Raw genomic sequence first — 15,992 nt, forward strand, 5'->3', positions numbered from 1 at the left:
AGTGCGCATAAAACGTGGTGCGCGCGTGCGTGCGTGCGTGCGTGCGTGCGTGCGTGCTTGTGTGTGCAGCGTGTGTGTGTGTGCAGCGTGTGTGCGTGTGCGTGTGTGTGCGTGTGTGTGTGTGCAGCGTGTGTGCGTGTGCGTGTGTGTGCGTGTGCGTGTGTGTGCGTGTGTGTAATTGTCTTGGACTTCTATTCGAGCTTATGCGGTACTTCATGCAACAAGATGTATCAATGATGCATCAAACAGCGTGATGAACTGAGAATGCAAAACAGCTTCCGCTAAGTCAAGAAATGCGTTCCGCGCGCCATTTTCAAGTGCGTGCTTGCGACACTGTACAAATCGTCGCACGACCTACCGTCCTGAACAAGGCAATCATGCGCTGCCCTAGTGCAGCTGATCTGCCCGGTGCTGTCGCAGCGACAGCGTAGGCAGCCGTGCACCAGAAAGCGGCTTCCTGGCACTGCAAGAGAAAATCGGTGCCGGATCAAAATTTGCTCTGCTTTGCGCCGTTGTCTGCTTTTCGCGCAGTGTTGTGCAACAACGACACTAATGCCACGTCCTGATCGGCAGCTAATGCATGTTTGCGGTCGGCCGCCCATGCCGATTAACAAGGATCCCGCTGACTCTGGAAATGCTATAGCAGCGTGTCGTAGTCCTCACAGAAGCATTGAGTAAGTAAATTCTCTTCTCTCTCTCTTCTTTTTTTTTTTGCTAAAGCGATACTTCGGCCTAACCCTAAGAGACTAATAAGAATAGAATAGAACTACAGAGAGCGCCAGAGCAAAGAGAAAGCAAGGAGGCAAACTATCCATTGCACCAAGGCTTCATATCTCCTAGGTAACTCCTGGCTTGAGTGCTTTCATGTTTGATGTCACACAAGGCCAAGAGATGATTCCTTTCATTGAGGAAGGCTGGCCGTGACTATCACGCGATCATAATTCTTTTACCAAGCAGGGTTCTTAACAGTAACGCTAGCCTGGTTGGATGGCGTCACAGTTAGAGCGGTCAAGCCTACTGCTATCGAGAAAGTGTTGTCTGAATTCGGTCGCCTGCATTGTACAGTGGGTGATGCAAGCAAGGGAGGGAGATAAAACAACAACGGAGTCGCGGTACCGGAAGGAATTTCGAACGTAGTTTAAGAAACACAAAGCAGTACACGTTCACTGCCTGATGCTTGCCTGTCTACGAGGGGTTATAATGAAGTGATGCGGCGTAAATTTAAACACCTTGTTACGAGCAGTTGCTACATTGAGCCCCTTGCCTTGATGAACGACGCGTAAGCTCGACAGCCGACCAATCGGCTGCGCCGGCCAATCGGAAAGTTTCTTCACGTGACAGCACTTCGTGAATTATGCTTCGAAATAACTTTGCGAGGATGTGCTGACAGGCTAGTTCGTTCAACAGGAATTACGTGCGGCCCTTTTTTTTTCTTTTTGCTTACATTGTATAAACCAAACAATCAGACCCACCTGGTATATCTCGAAGGTTATACGTTGCTCTACTGAGCTCGAAGTCGCGGATTCGATCCCTACCGCGGCGTTCGTGTGCCGTATATTGCGAATGCATGTTAAACAACACCAAGTGGTCAAAATTATTCCAGACTCTCCCGCTATGGCGTGCATCATTATTGCATTCTGGTTTCTATCGGCTAATACGCTTACAGTGAGACCGTGCGGCCAGCCAACACTTCCTTGGCGTCGCGTCATCGCAGCCTGTGGGCACGCAGTCGGTCAGGACACCGGACTCCGAGCACCGGCACCGAGTCCAGCAGAGCCGACCACCCTCGACGCGGGGCAGTCGTGCTGGGGAGCCTTGGGGCACCAATGTCCCCGACGCGGAGCCCACGGGACAACCTGCATGCGAAGAACCGCGGTATACAGCTAGCATCGCACACTGTGTGTACTATTGTCCCACTGGTCGTTCGCATAGCTCATTTTGCGTTAAAAACAATAAAGAAAGGGAAAGAAAGAAGATGGAAGGTCGCGACCGATGCTTGGCATACAAAGGGACTCTCGGGGGTTAGATTGAGTAAGGATATTTTAACGCTGCGTGTGCAACGGAACTGCGGTGGATGGGTCTTTGCTCGTGTCCCCTTTGAGTCGTCGATTTAAAATCATGGTTACTGAACTCGCACCTTTCAGAGCGAGAAGCTGGCGACAGCATAGTTGTCATAGTTTCCAATTTAATCCAAATAAATATTCGAAGTATAAACGTGGTCAGATGCTCAGATGGGTGAATGGAGAAACTCTAAAAATGTAGCTTGTTCTCGCTCACGTATACAGTTGTCCGGATTTCGCTCGGTTTATATTGTGTGCATTCCTGGAAGTTCCTTGAGACGTAGCTATAAGTACTGCTTCAACTAACGCGTCCAATTTCGATAACAATTCAAAACGTCAGCATTCTGGATTTGCACTCACTTATGTCTGCTTTGTGTTTATGTCTCTGTCCTTTGTCATTGTTTTACTGTGGTCATTGTCATCTGGTTCCTTCTATCTTCTTCCCTTCTTCCTATCTTCCGTTTCTGTGCTTGTTACCCTTCTTCCTGGGGAGTCGGCAGGCGTTGTGCCCCTTCCGGTGGCAACTGCCTGCCCACTTCTTTCTTTTTTCTTCTTTGATTGCATATATATGTTTAAAAATACAATGTCCGCCACATCGCGCTAAGTTACCGCATATATGTGGCTAGAACTGAAGACCAACTAGTCCGACAGTTATCGTACTTCTGGACTGCTGCCTTGACACGTTACGTGTGGCATCGCACGCGGACGCCCTCCTACGAGAGGAAGCTAGAGTGGTGATTGGCACGCTTACTTTTCAAACACCGGTACATGCTGCACGACTGTCCAGGGGCACAGTGCCGATTGACGACGCAGATGGACGAGCTTCCACAGGGCCTCGATCGGCATGGTTGCGTCGCCGACTCGGATGCCGGTGGCTTTGTTGTTGGCTCTGGAAGGCAATGTGTCGAGAATGCGGGCGCAAGTGATTTACTGAGTATAGATACGAGTGTCGTATATCTTCCCCTGGTAGCTAGCACTTGGAGAGGGGGACGATGAGAGATGAAAGAGAGCGAGAAAAAAAAAGGTACATACACACAGACACGCTAAACGCACTAGGACGCGAACTCGAGGTATATGTAGTCTACGGAGTCTCGTCGTGGCCCGTAAAGCCGAGGTAGGAGGTAAAAGCCGAGGTAAAAGCCGAGGTAGGAGGACACTGATACGGTGTATGGTCAGACTAGTTTCCCTGAGACGTTCTTGAAGAGAACAAATTATTTTGCTGTGCTGTGGTTGTTCGCTTTTGTTTGTTCTAAGGAATTCTCTGAGAAGTAATATACAGGTAAAAGATGTCATCATAAACACGTACAAATGGGCGCCGAGCAGAACGTTCATTAAGGAGGGTTTATAAGTAGAGTGGATTCAGCGCTTTAGGATTCACGAGGCGGCCGCGTATGCTGAATACAGACATGGTGCAGTCCTGGTCACTCTTCAACATACAGCAAGTGAATTACACTCATGTCATGAGTGGTCGTGACTCAGAACGGACAAAAGTATCGAAGGTGGTTGCCGGTTGCGCTTTACTTATTACTAAATGTTTGCAGGTTTTAATGGCTGGCGCGAAGGGAGCAGAGAAATTCCGAAGGATGAGATTTAGAGTGCGCGACAAACAACTTAGGTTTGCCCTATAGCGTGCGCGCTCGATAAGTCAGTATTACAAGATGCGGTGACATACACCCAACGTCCGGCTGAAAGACTTAATTGGGCCGCAGTGGGCGGCCTCGTTTGCACGAACAAACATGTAAACTCAAAAGCGAGCCTCCATGTATTCTTGGTGAGTGCTTTCTGCACTCAAATCTACGAGGCAGAACAGAAATAGCAATAGATCCTGGAGTAAGTGGCTGGCGTTTAAAAATGAGCGATGAGTCGCTTTAGGAAGGGTTTGCCATTAACGGACTCCAATAGTCCAGTCTCAAGTTCGCATTCCCAGCTTTTCTTTTTTTCTTTTTATCTCACTGCGGAAACGAAAGAAAAAGGGCGCGAGAGGTGCTTTGCCATTCATTCCCTATGCGTCACTTCATCTGTTCTGGGCATTGCCTGCCGTCCCTAGCCAAGCGGAGAGGAAAAATTAAATAAATACGCGCGAATGTTTGTCAAGCACAAAACACGCGCCCTCGCTCGCGGCTTCGAATATAGTGCGCCACTGCGGCGATAATGCCAGTCTGCACTGATTTGCATGCGAAGGCACGCACGCTTGCGAAAGCAACCGAGGCAGAATTGCGAGAGATATCTGTAACAGAGGAAACAAATGAGAGCGAACCTGGACACGGCGACGTCATCGGTAATTAAATTGTGGAGGTTAGCGCATCCTGAAATTGCGCCGTGGGTTATGAGTAACGCGGGAGTGGAAGGCTCCGGATTAATCTTGACTTCTCCGGGGTTCTTCTTCAACGAGCGCTGAAAGCACGTAGCGCGAGCGTTGTTGTATACTCTGTCGTCATCGGAATGGCGGCCACCGCGTCTGGGTTATGGAACTTCACGCTCGGTGGCGCAGCGCCTGAGCCCTGCCCCGCCGCGGCGGGTTGAATACGCAGTCTCCGTGAAATGAGCTTACTAATGCGAAGGTATTATGTGCCCCATTACGCGAAAATCCGGCGCCGTCGGCGTCGCCAGCGCGCAATGCTACCAAAAATAGCCGACGGCGCAAACAGTAAAAACGCGTCAGAAATGCTCGGATGGAAGTTCCTGTAAACAAATTAAATCAAAAGCTTTGAATAGAAAGTTGTGTAAATTTCCGTCTGGGATGGGAATCGAACCCGGCAATCCAGGGTGCGACACGAGCACGCTTCCCCGCCCCACAACGGCTCCCCGGTTGATGTTGACTAAAGGTGTTGCCTAGTGCTTGCTTCATTGGGAACGTGACCGCGCAGCCAGTAGGGTGGAGGTGGCCCCACGTCGTCAGTGTATGAAATCAATGTGTAAAATAAAAAGCATTGAATGTCCAATTGAACGCCGTCGAGTGGTCCTTCGAGTTATGAACTCCTCGTGGTCGTCAAGCGAGCGCGTTGAGACGCTTGGCGCGTTTTTTTTTTCTTTTTTTTTTTTTTAATTGTGGGGTTCTACGTGCCAAAACCACTTTCTGATTATGAGGCACGCCGTAGTGGGGGACTCCGGAAATTTCGACCACCTGGGGTTCTTTAACTTGGCACGTTTTGATTTGTCCTTACTGAGGTCCAATTAGAACGCGAGCGAGAGCTTGCGCGGGCAAGAAAAGCGCAGAAAAAAAAAGCATTTCACTAAAGGAACTATAATAATGCTTTCGCATTCCCACACGTAGGCGGTCTTAAGTTTAACCTGTCGAATCTTTCGGCAATATGAGTCGTCCTCTTTCTTTCTTCTTTTTTTTCTCAGCGTTGTCAAAATCAGTGTCCGCTTAATTCCGGGAAAATTTGCAATGAATATTGCTATAAATATAGCCCTGTTGTGCCCCAGTTCTTTGCTACTGATATATAAAGTAGAGTGCCCGAAAAAGCTCCGCTTATTTGAATTTTTAAACGATTCACGACCCGAGTTGAGTTTAGTGTATCCAATTTCAATGTTATTTCGCGCAACTTGGACGGATCATCGACCGGTGTCTTAATATTACACGCACTCGCAAGCGATGTCCTCCGGTATGCGCAAATGTTTGGGTTTTGCATTAGTGAATTACTACGGGAAGCGCAGGATGAGATCTTATTTATTTAAGTTACAAGGCAAGCGAACGACCGGGCACAGCAGTTGCGGCAAGCATTTTCACAATACCTGTCTAGGCTACAGAACCGCGAGCTTCACTCCCAATGGAAGGATGACTTCGTGAGCGCAGCACACGGCATTCTTCTTCACTACATTTTATTTATTTATACTTGTTTGTTTGCTGGTTTTTAATTGTGCCTATCGATTCAACGCTGATGCCCTCGGTTACCTGGGAATTACAAAAACGCGCTTTGCCTTTCAAGAAGTATCATTGCGGAGAAGCCAGCTATTATTACCAACTTTCGCGTGGAGATGGCTGCCTTTTCTTTCTTTATTGATTTACTTCCTTTAAGTGAGTTGCAAGTATGTCATAGTCTTTCTGTGTCGTTTGAAATTCCGCGACTTGTTTTTGCGATTTTCTGCGTTTATATTTTGGCACTGCATTGCACAAGCGCGTGCATGCGCCTGGAGACAGGCACTCGTAGCGCACGTAGTTGCCGCTTGCAGGTTGCGGCACGACCCTCCCAGGGCTGGTGGTCGGCCCGCTCTTTCTGGCATCCTGTAACTTCTTCTATTTTCCTTCCCCCCGACCCTCGCGCTGTTTTTTGTTGTCCGAAAGTATATCCTTCGGCGGGACACGCCTGTCCCCGGCGTTCCACGTGTCTGCTTCCTTCCCACAACCTTTCACGGATGAACAAAGTCCTTCTCCGGAGACTTCGGGCCGGTGCGGCCTATACAGCAACCATCACTTGTATACCTGGGGTCATTCACGTGAAGACAATGTCCCATGCCCGTATGCTCCTCCCCTGCTTCCGCAGCGGATGCCCGCCTCCTACATTGGACGTTGTCCTGAGACGTAGACAGTCCTTGAAAATTTATTAAGGGATGAGAAGTTAAGAACTGACCAGGCTGAAGGCTGTGAACGATGACTCGTTGATAATGCATTCCGTAAGTAGTTGTTGCAGTATCTGCATGAAAAGGTACTCCATGCTTGCGTGTAATTTCCTTCCCACATTATGTCGCTGCGCAACCCCAGGCGAATAATAATTTAAAGAAAGAAAGTACTCTGGATGAGGGGAAAGAAACGTACGCGTTTCGAGCCCGAGGATCGAGTAGCACGGTGCTCCAGGAGGCGCCAGGGAGTCGCAGAGGGGCGCCAGTTGCCGTCCGTCCTTGCAGCGAGCCGCCAGTGCCAGGCAGTCCGCCCTGTGAAGCAAGTGCGTCATTCAATACAAAACCAACTTTCGATCGGGTGGTAAACACAACCATGTCAACACTCGCAACAACAAGTATGCACTCGGCAAATGACGGAAGTTGCCTCCGAGATTTAGGTGCAGGCATTCACATTTATTGACGCCTTTTTCGCATTCCTAGACAAGTGATACACAAGGGGTTTCAGACATGATGGCACGAACCAGTGCAAATACTAAGTGAACCTTGCTATTGCAAACAAAACGCAAGCAGAGCACTCATCTCGGAGGCACATATGACACTCAAGAAGTTTCAGGCACAAGTTAGAAGGCTTCTAACTTGCCATGACAAGTAAAAATCAATGTAAAAGAACTTCAACAAATATTAAATTCAAGCCGTATGTGCGCGCAAATTACGGGCAGTGTCAGCCCGAAGGAATCGAAAATACACTTGTTAGCTGATGTCTTACACAGATTACTCAAGCCTTCACTAGTATACATGAAAGCCGTTATAGTAACCGAGAAAGCTTTGGCGGACCGCCAGCTCTCTCTGCCAAGGCTCGTTGCAACTTTTCCACCTAATTACGAGCTTTATATTTTACCGCACACTCTTGCTGTTTTGGGCCATTTCCTGCGATTCGAGAGCAGCCCTACAAACTCTGCAGTTTGCCCTACACCGTGGGTTACACGAACAGCTAGTGCATGAAATAAGGCACACTCATCACCACGCCCTTGAGAAAGGACACGACATTGTATTTCAGCGGTCACCGAGCCACCGCAGAATTGTCGGCAATGACAGCGCAAATGAAGCTGCGCGCTCGGCTCATCAAAGACATCAGCGGGTTCATATACCACTCTCAACAACGGATGCTGTGCGGCAACCTCAATCAGTTGCTCGCCACATCACACTTCTACGATGGAATTCCTATGGTTTCACTAACTCACGCTTGCATTCTCTCGACCCTAACTTACTACTTTGCCTGCCAGCTGGACTCTGCCGTCGAGAAACAACTTTATTGTGTCGCATGCGGTTAGGCGTCGCATTTACGAATGCCTATTCATTCCTAGTAGGAATGCCCACCAGTGCGTCGTAAACCTTTTGCCGGGGCGATGAGACTCCATAGCACCTTCTGTGTCACTGCCCATCTTTTGACACTCAGCGACATACACTACAAGCTAAACCCAACCTGTTAGATAATAGACCGCTATCGGAGGGAAAGAGAGAGAGAGAGAGAGCAAATGATAAATGAAAGGTAGGGAGGTTAACCAGGACTGAGCCCGGTTGGCTACCCTACACTGGGGAAAGGGAAACGGGGACGGAAAGATTAAAGAAAGAAGAGAAAGTCCACCGGGGATATCGTTCAGTCACTCAGTCCGGATCACAGACGCTGACTCAACCCTGTATCTTTCAAATATCGCAGCAGCGCTTTTGTGGCCTTTTGTAGCTGCGATATGCGAGGCCATGGTCCCAAGATCTTGTTCAAGGTGAACGGTTTTCTATCTAACTGGTTCAGAGCTGTGCAGAGTTCTTGTCTTTCATTTTCAAATGATGGGCAGTAGTACAGTAGATGGTCTATAGTTTCTTCGACACCGCAGGCATTGCACTCGGCGCTATCAGCCATTCCAATTAAAAACGTATATGCATTCGTGAATGCGACGCCCAAGCGTAAGCGGCACAGCATTGTTTCCTCATTACGCATCGGAGGGAAAGATTTTGGGATCATGGCTTATGCAATCTTGCATGCAAAAGGCCACAAAAGTCCTTCTGTCCTTCGAAGGCTACTGGGCTGTACGCACGCCTGCTACAGCGGGTATTCTTCTGCGACTGATTCTGCGAATAGCTGCCTCTTTATTTTTTTATCTTTCCCTCTTATGTACTCTTCGCCTTTCCCCCTCTCCAAGTGTTAAGTAGCCAACCGGGCACTTCCTTCGTTAACCTCCCTATCTTTCCCTCTTCGTTTCTCTCTCTCTCTCTCTCTCTTGCTGCTTTAACCAATATCTATATACACAACGTCAAATCTGTTACCGCAAAGTTTCAGCTTGACACGTCCTCTCATCTGGCTGTGGCGACCATTTGAATATATTCCACCGGTTCCTGCTTCCCGAGCATGAACGTGTCCTGTGGAGTGTGGATAAGCTTGTAACTAGCTTACACTACCACGTGCTAAAATACGTAAGGGGTCACCGTTAAGTGGCGGACAGACGACGCACCGCGCATGGGCCGCCTCGTTTAGCTCTTTGTCGCGCCGCCAACGCAGTGCGCGAGTTCCAGGCACCGTGCATATGTACCTGCAGAGTGTGCTCGAGTGGTGCGTGGCGTGGCAGGGTCTGAGGTTGAGGGTGCAGGCGAGCGTCCTCCACGCATCCGCGGGACAGTCGCCCAGCACCGACGTCGTGGCTTCCCGAGTGGCGCCCCCGCCTCTGCCCACCGGCGCAGCCGTCGGCGGTCCAGCGCGCTTCCAGAGCCGAGCGCTCTCCCATGCCACGCGGTCGGCGCTGGCGTCGCAACGCCGATACAGCGACCATGGCCTGCCTCCCAGGTGCGAGCAGAAGCTCAGCGGTCCTCCGCAACCCAGCTCGCACGGCTCGTCCACTGCGATCGGTGTAAGTGGCAGAAATAATGTTTCACTTTGGAGGCGTATTTAGGAGGGCAGAAAAAAAAAATGGGGTCGAGCGCATAGGGTAGGCATTACCAATTCATGACCGACAGCTTACCGCTGTCCTTGAAAGGAAAACTTAAGCAAGCTAGCGCACCGTATGACTTTGGAATAGTGGCACAAAGCTAAATTTACTCAGCATCGATTACATTCACTTGACGTATCGATGCAACTGCCGCTGTTACCTGGGCTTCTGCGAAGAGAGGAAACAATGCTGTGCCACATACCTGGGCGTTGCATTCAACCGTGCATGTATATATTTGGTTGGAATGTACGATAGCGCTGAGTGCAATGCCTGCGGTGTCTAGGAGATTATAGAACACCTACTGTGCTACTGCCCATCTTTTGAAAATGAAAAGCATGACCTCTGCAAAGATCCAAATCAGTTGGCTCTAAAACCATTCCCTTTGAACAAGATCTTGGGATCGTGGCCTCGCATATCGCAGCTACAAAAGACCAAGAAAGCGCTGCTGCGATTTTTGTAGGCTACCCGACTGAGTGACCGTCTATGATCCGGACTGAGGACCGTCTGTGATATAAAGCAGAAAACTATTACTACGTCGGCGATGTCCACAGCGGACTTTCTCTTCATCCCTTAATCTTTCCCTCCCCTTTCCCTTCCCCAGTGCAGGGTAGCTACCTGGGCTTGCGCCCGGTTAACCACCCTGCCTCACATTTATCATTTCTCTCTCTCTTTTAAAAATAAACGTATACAATCGTTGCATTCAACCGGCACTAACATACGTAGCAGGAACTTGGAGGTTAACAAAGAAGCTTGAGAAGAAGTTAATAACCGCGCAACGCTAAATGGAACGTAAAACGTTAGGTGGAGGTTAGACAGCAAGCAGAGATAGCCGCTACTGTTGTTGAGATTAGGAGAAAGAAATTGAGTTGTGCAGGACAAATAATGTTCAGGGCGGATAACGGGTGTTCTATTATAGTTACAAAATGGGTGCCTAGAAAAGGGAAGCGCAGTGGAGCAAGGCAGAGAACCAGGGAGCGTGATGAAATTATGAAGTTTGCAGGCACAAAGTGGGGCCAGCTGGCGCAAGGCAGGAGTAAATGGAGATCGCTATGAGAGGGTGTTGTCCTGCAGTGGACATAAATGGGATGATGAGGATGATAAAGATGATTATTTAGGAGGGATTACCAAAAAGGGTAAACCTACTTTTCTTCTTCTTCTTCTTTTTTGTTGACAAAGAACAGTTATTAATGTCGGATTCGACGAATATCCTGCTCGTCGCGCTCACCGTGCCCAAAAGAACGCTGCGAACTCTCCTCGCTATCCGCTCACCCCCTCGCTTTACGAGATGTCGCGCGGCGAGAAAAACGCCGTAAATGGCTCCGCCCTTGTGCATCGCGATGCGTCGTGCGAGGGCTTCGTCCTTACTGGCACAGCCGGGGTCGTTACAGGCACAGGTAACTTCAAAAAATAAAAAGAAATATGTAGGCAAAATTCTAGAGTGTAATAGATACAGCAAAGCCTGAGTAACTCAAGCAGGCTAGGTGACTATTTGTCGCCATTCCGTTTCGAAGGCGACACCATTAGGGGATGTCAGCCCATTTCAAAGAGCATGCCACCATCAGCCGTGACCGGGAAGCAAAGCGCCGGATTCTGGCAAGCAATGCATTTTGCCGCAATAACACCAAGTTTCATCTTCTGCCGTGAAGAACCTCGTCGGCAGAGGGTTTCTAGTTTCTCAATAAAGCCAGCATTCCTTCTCCTTGCGGGTTATTTCTCGATCAAGTGTCCTTTAATCGAGCGTGAAAATTAGTCGCACATGTAGTACGAGGTCGTCTTCTGTGCATGGCGCCCTGTTATTGTTGTTAGATTCACATTCTCATCTGCAAATCTTGCTCCGTGCAGCGCATCCTTGAGCGGCGTTATGAGATGGAAGCAAGAAAACACCAAATCAGTATTATGAACGGCGTTTTCGGAAGCGCCATACGTCCAACCAAATTTCGCAGTTGTTTCCTTGTGTTCAGACTGACAACGGGTATTGTCCTGCTGGATCCGAATGGGTAAGTCCCAAACGTTGTAGCAGCTCCCTGCGACCCACTGACGGTGCTATTAACGACAAATGCGCAGAAAGCATTACTGCTGCGAACAATGGAGCCTTCTACTGGTAGCTTTGTTTGGGACTATGAAAAATACGGCGCATTACTCTTTCGGGCAACCCTAGAAAAAAAGGCCTGGAAGTTTACTAGATGAGGGTTTCCGCGTTGCTTCTGTGCACAAGAGTTGGGAAAAGGGGGTTAGAAAGCGAGGGAGAAACAACAATTGAGGACCGGGAACGCGTTCCCGTCGTAGGCGTTCACACAGGGCGGTGGACTGCAAAAAGCGTAGTAAAGCTTTCACGGCCTTCCGATATGATTATGAATCCTGTCGACGTTATCTGGTGCACAATGTTACAAGGCGCTGACGCAACATCTACACGGTGTAGTTCTACATCCGCTTCACCTGTTTACCTCCACTGTGCCTTGTGGACATTGTCGACCGAAAACAAAGTAGACTACCTCGGACAGTATGGTAAGCGCTCGTCTTCGTCGACAAAAAAGTTAGAAGGTTCAGAAGGTTCTTAACTCACCAAATGATACAACAAAGGAGAACCGCGTGTAATTTGGTCATGTCATCTTACGCTGCGTGATTAGTTTATATATATATATATATATATATATATATATATATATATATATATATATATATATATATATATATATATATATATATATGTATATATATATATATATATATATATATATATATATATATATATATATATATATATATATATATATATATCGGTCTTAGTACACGATGCACTTGTCACGATGATTCGGAGGATATGTCGTTTTACAGCGTAGCTGTATACCTCTACCGCCCAAGGAAATTTTCGGGTCGTTGTAAGAAAAAAAAAACTCCTCATACGTAAGCCGATCCCGAAGATAGTGCAATACCGGCCCTACCCGCGGCGATAAGCACTCCTCATACATGGGCCGATCCCGAAGATAGTGCAATGCAGGGCCGACCCGCGGCGGAGGTGCAGTTCGCCATTAAGGGGCCCACATGCGCAGCTTCGCTGGTCATCCTTCTTCACAGAATGGCAGGCCACTGAGATTTTTTATCCGCCAACACAAGCAGCACCAGGCCGCAATCCCAACTGCGGCGGCCCTGTTCCGCTGGGCGTAATACAGAGGGAAATATGAGGCCCTGCACTTCTATGTAGGTGTACGGTAAGTAACCCTTGGGTGATCAAAAATAACGCGCAGCCCCGCACCACGTCATCTCTCGTAGCCACGGTTTTGCTTTAGAACGTTACACTACGGTAAGTGAATCGTTATATAGTCTGCTAAGGTTGCAGTAATCTGGAGTGTTGCAACTCTCTGGTTATGCATCGCACCATTTCGTTAACCCAGTCTTCAAGCGCACTTTCAATGGGTCTCCTGGGCTTTCCCTGTGTGCTCAAAGACGGTGTCCACCGCTCTCTACAGTTAACGCCTTGAGCTTCGTGTGCGCCTGCCGTACAGAGTTCTCTGTGGACCCTTCTCATGGATGTTTCTCCTTTCTTAAACGCGAGTCGAATCACCGTAACGTATGACTTGTTCATTATTAATCTGGTGCTAAAGCAAAAGCTGCACATGAGGCGTGCCCTGGCGAGCGAGCCTACGCTCGGGGATGTGCTGACGTAGCTCGGGCCGCTTGGCTGACAACATGCAGATGTGTAGTTTCGGTCCCGGTGCCAACGTTCTTGAGCAACCCAGTATTGCCTATAATGTTTCATGCCCGAATCGAAGTGAGCAGCTTTCGCGAGTGCTGGCGATAATGCACCTCTAAGCGCTTGGCCACAAAGGTAAGCGCAGAACAACGTCCATCACAGATCAAGTGTACTGTTGCGAACACTCATTTCTCGATTGGAAAGAAAACGTTACCACATCCAAAATGAGTTAAAAATGTCCTATTTCGCGTGATCTATATGTTTCCGATTGCCCCTAAAGTCATTAGACCTCGTGGAAGGTTCGTACCTGCATCATTCAAATTGAATCTCGCGGTGAACATCACAACCACTAAAGTATAGCTTGTAGCGGTTTCTAAAAGTAGAGAACACATCGTGTACACCGAGCTTCTCGTCTCTTAGCATCGACGATTTATTGCGATGCGTGCTATACACTGATGGACTTCCTTAGCCAAGTTTGGTGATGCGAGCGCGCTTATATTTCACCTTTGTGTAGCAGTCAATTGTTAACTGAACTGTGACCGCACATATGCAGGTGTAAAACAAAAGACATTTGTGCAAACGATATAATCAACGTATAGGGTTTAAAATTAGATCAGAAAATGGCATCCTAATTGATTTGGACTACACGGGGTTCTTTAACGTGCGCTTATAGTTAACTAAACGAGCGTTTTTGTTGTTTTTTCATTCACAACCTATCGGAGTACGGCCGTCGAGAATCGAACCTGCAACGTCGTGCTCAGCAGGAGTACGTACTGAGAGACACCATAGCGGATAACGCAGAAGGTGAACACGCACCATCGTCGAGGCACTGTCGGAGGGCCGCTTCGGCTGGCTGGTAGCGGCAGCGGCCGTGGAACGTCTCCCACGAAGTCTCCCACTCGGAGCCGTATGCCTGCGCAACCACGCGAGCGCGCCAACAACGTGAGGTGAAGGCTATGCAGAACAAAATGCTGCGCAACTCGTAGAGAACGGCATGGTTACTCCCAAGGCCTGACCTTTTCTCTTTTTCGAACTGATGCCGTTAATTGCGATGCCCTTTCGCAGGCAAAGATGGAGCTAGTACACGTGGCTATTCCGAGCGCCTGCGATGTCCCAACGAGTTGTTTGTTTCTTTCAGTGTAACTATGGTCTGGGTCCGTAAATTTCTGCTCACCGATGGCTTCTCCCATCAAAGGTTACTTATACAGTCCCAAAAATCAATAGATGTTTGTCTCTGAAACCTATTGACTATGGAAAGCTCACGAAGTATGTAATCTTTAATGCGTGAACATTAGAACTGTCAAAGTGGAAAAACGTGCATGTGTGTGAAGTGTGGAATGCCGGTTAGTTGCGCTATCTATATTCTCTGACCTAGTGCTTTCTCTCTGTGGTTTGTTTACATACATTTTAATTTTACATCATTGATAATAATAACACTAATGGACTCATTACCATACATCTTTCATCAACGACTAACGTATCTCGATTTTCAGCTGGTAATTAGTTCTGCAGGATTGATTGATTGATTGATTGATTGATTGATTGATTGATTGATTGATTGATTGATTGATTGATTGATTGATTGATTGATTGATTGATTGATTGATTGATTGATTGATTATTACCGCCAACAATATTAACATGAGAGAGAAATGTAAAGTTATAGAAGAGAAGAAGACGCGAGTACGTAACAGACTAAAGAAAATATACTTTTCTGTCTATAGAGTATATATATATAAGTGTTTGTGTGTGAGTTTAATACAGCTAAAACATACGTCTATAAACATTAAAATTTGTGTATATGAAGTCTATAGACAACGATGGCCGTGGGAACAGTCACGTCCTCGAACAAAAAGCGATGACCATTTGCAGATGCTATTAAAAGTACGAGATAAGCAATGCGCGCAAGGTTGCACAGTTATTTCGTTTCACGCGCTTTAGAAAAAATAAAGAGCAGGGTGCCGAAAAACACAGCGTAGCGCCCACCCGTAGGCACATCCTCTGGCACTCGATGGTGGCGGCCCTGAGGCAGCACTGCAACTTGGCTCCGTCTGCCGGCAGCAGCTGCGAGGATGGCCCGCTGCGCCATCCCAGCAGACACTGCCACAGGCGCTCCTGCACCAAAACCGGGCATCAGTTCCGCGCTTGCAACATCTCCGAGTAACACAGACGTTTTGAAAGAGCTCGTGCTAGGCCTAAGTCATGCGCGGTACTTGCGGCACAGCGTGCATTGTTTCCAAGTGATAGGTATACCGTATGACACATTCGACTGCTTCCTACTGCGCTACGACACGGTTCTCACCGATGCGCAAGTCTCTCGCGATTGGAGTCAGAAAAAATCTGGTCGCGCCGAACGTTCATCTGCGCCCAGAGAAATCAGAGGAACCACGTGATCGTAATTCTGTCTGATCTCGGTCGCGCTCCCAGCTCGAAGGTAAGAGTGCCTCCGCGTGCACCGAGCTGGAACGCGGGGCTCTGAATGAACCAGGCGAGTGTGTTCCGAGCACTCGACGTTTACCAGCCGAATGTAAACCGCACCGCGAGAACACTCTAAAGTGCTCTAAAGCGCCCGGCAAGTTATACTACTTCTGAGAGAGATCAAAGGTAAAATAGCGGATCGCAAAACTTCGCGGCATTATCAGAACAATCGCAGCTGGCGCCTGATAAGCCGGTGGTATAGTGGTGGTATTAACTGCAATG

The 15,992-nt window shown here is 48.3% G+C and overlaps 1 protein-coding gene across 2 annotated transcripts in view; it reads right to left on the reverse strand.

Annotated features, from left to right (window-relative positions):
* Reck (Reversion-inducing-cysteine-rich protein with kazal motifs) overlaps nt 1–15,992 on the reverse strand; it is a 49,873-nt gene that overhangs the window by 7,066 nt on the left and 26,815 nt on the right. Inside the window, exons 6-12 of one of the 2 annotated variants that reach the window (XM_050188638.3) lie at nt 15,279–15,407; nt 14,109–14,205; nt 9,209–9,512; nt 6,820–6,935; nt 2,812–2,949; nt 1,665–1,856; nt 359–463 (exon numbers count right to left, since the gene is read on the reverse strand). In XM_050188638.3, coding sequence (XP_050044595.2) covers nt 359–463; nt 1,665–1,856; nt 2,812–2,949; nt 6,820–6,935; nt 9,209–9,512; nt 14,109–14,205; nt 15,279–15,407 — 1,081 coding nt within the window. The remainder of the gene's footprint in view (nt 1–358; nt 464–1,664; nt 1,857–2,811; nt 2,950–6,819; nt 6,936–9,208; nt 9,513–14,108; nt 14,206–15,278; nt 15,408–15,992) is intronic. The other variant, XM_055076884.2, reaches the window with a different exon arrangement.

The sequence above is a fragment of the Dermacentor andersoni genome, chromosome 2 (genome assembly GCF_023375885.2).
Source record: "Dermacentor andersoni chromosome 2, qqDerAnde1_hic_scaffold, whole genome shotgun sequence".
Taxonomy (NCBI): Eukaryota; Metazoa; Arthropoda; class Arachnida; order Ixodida; family Ixodidae; genus Dermacentor; species Dermacentor andersoni.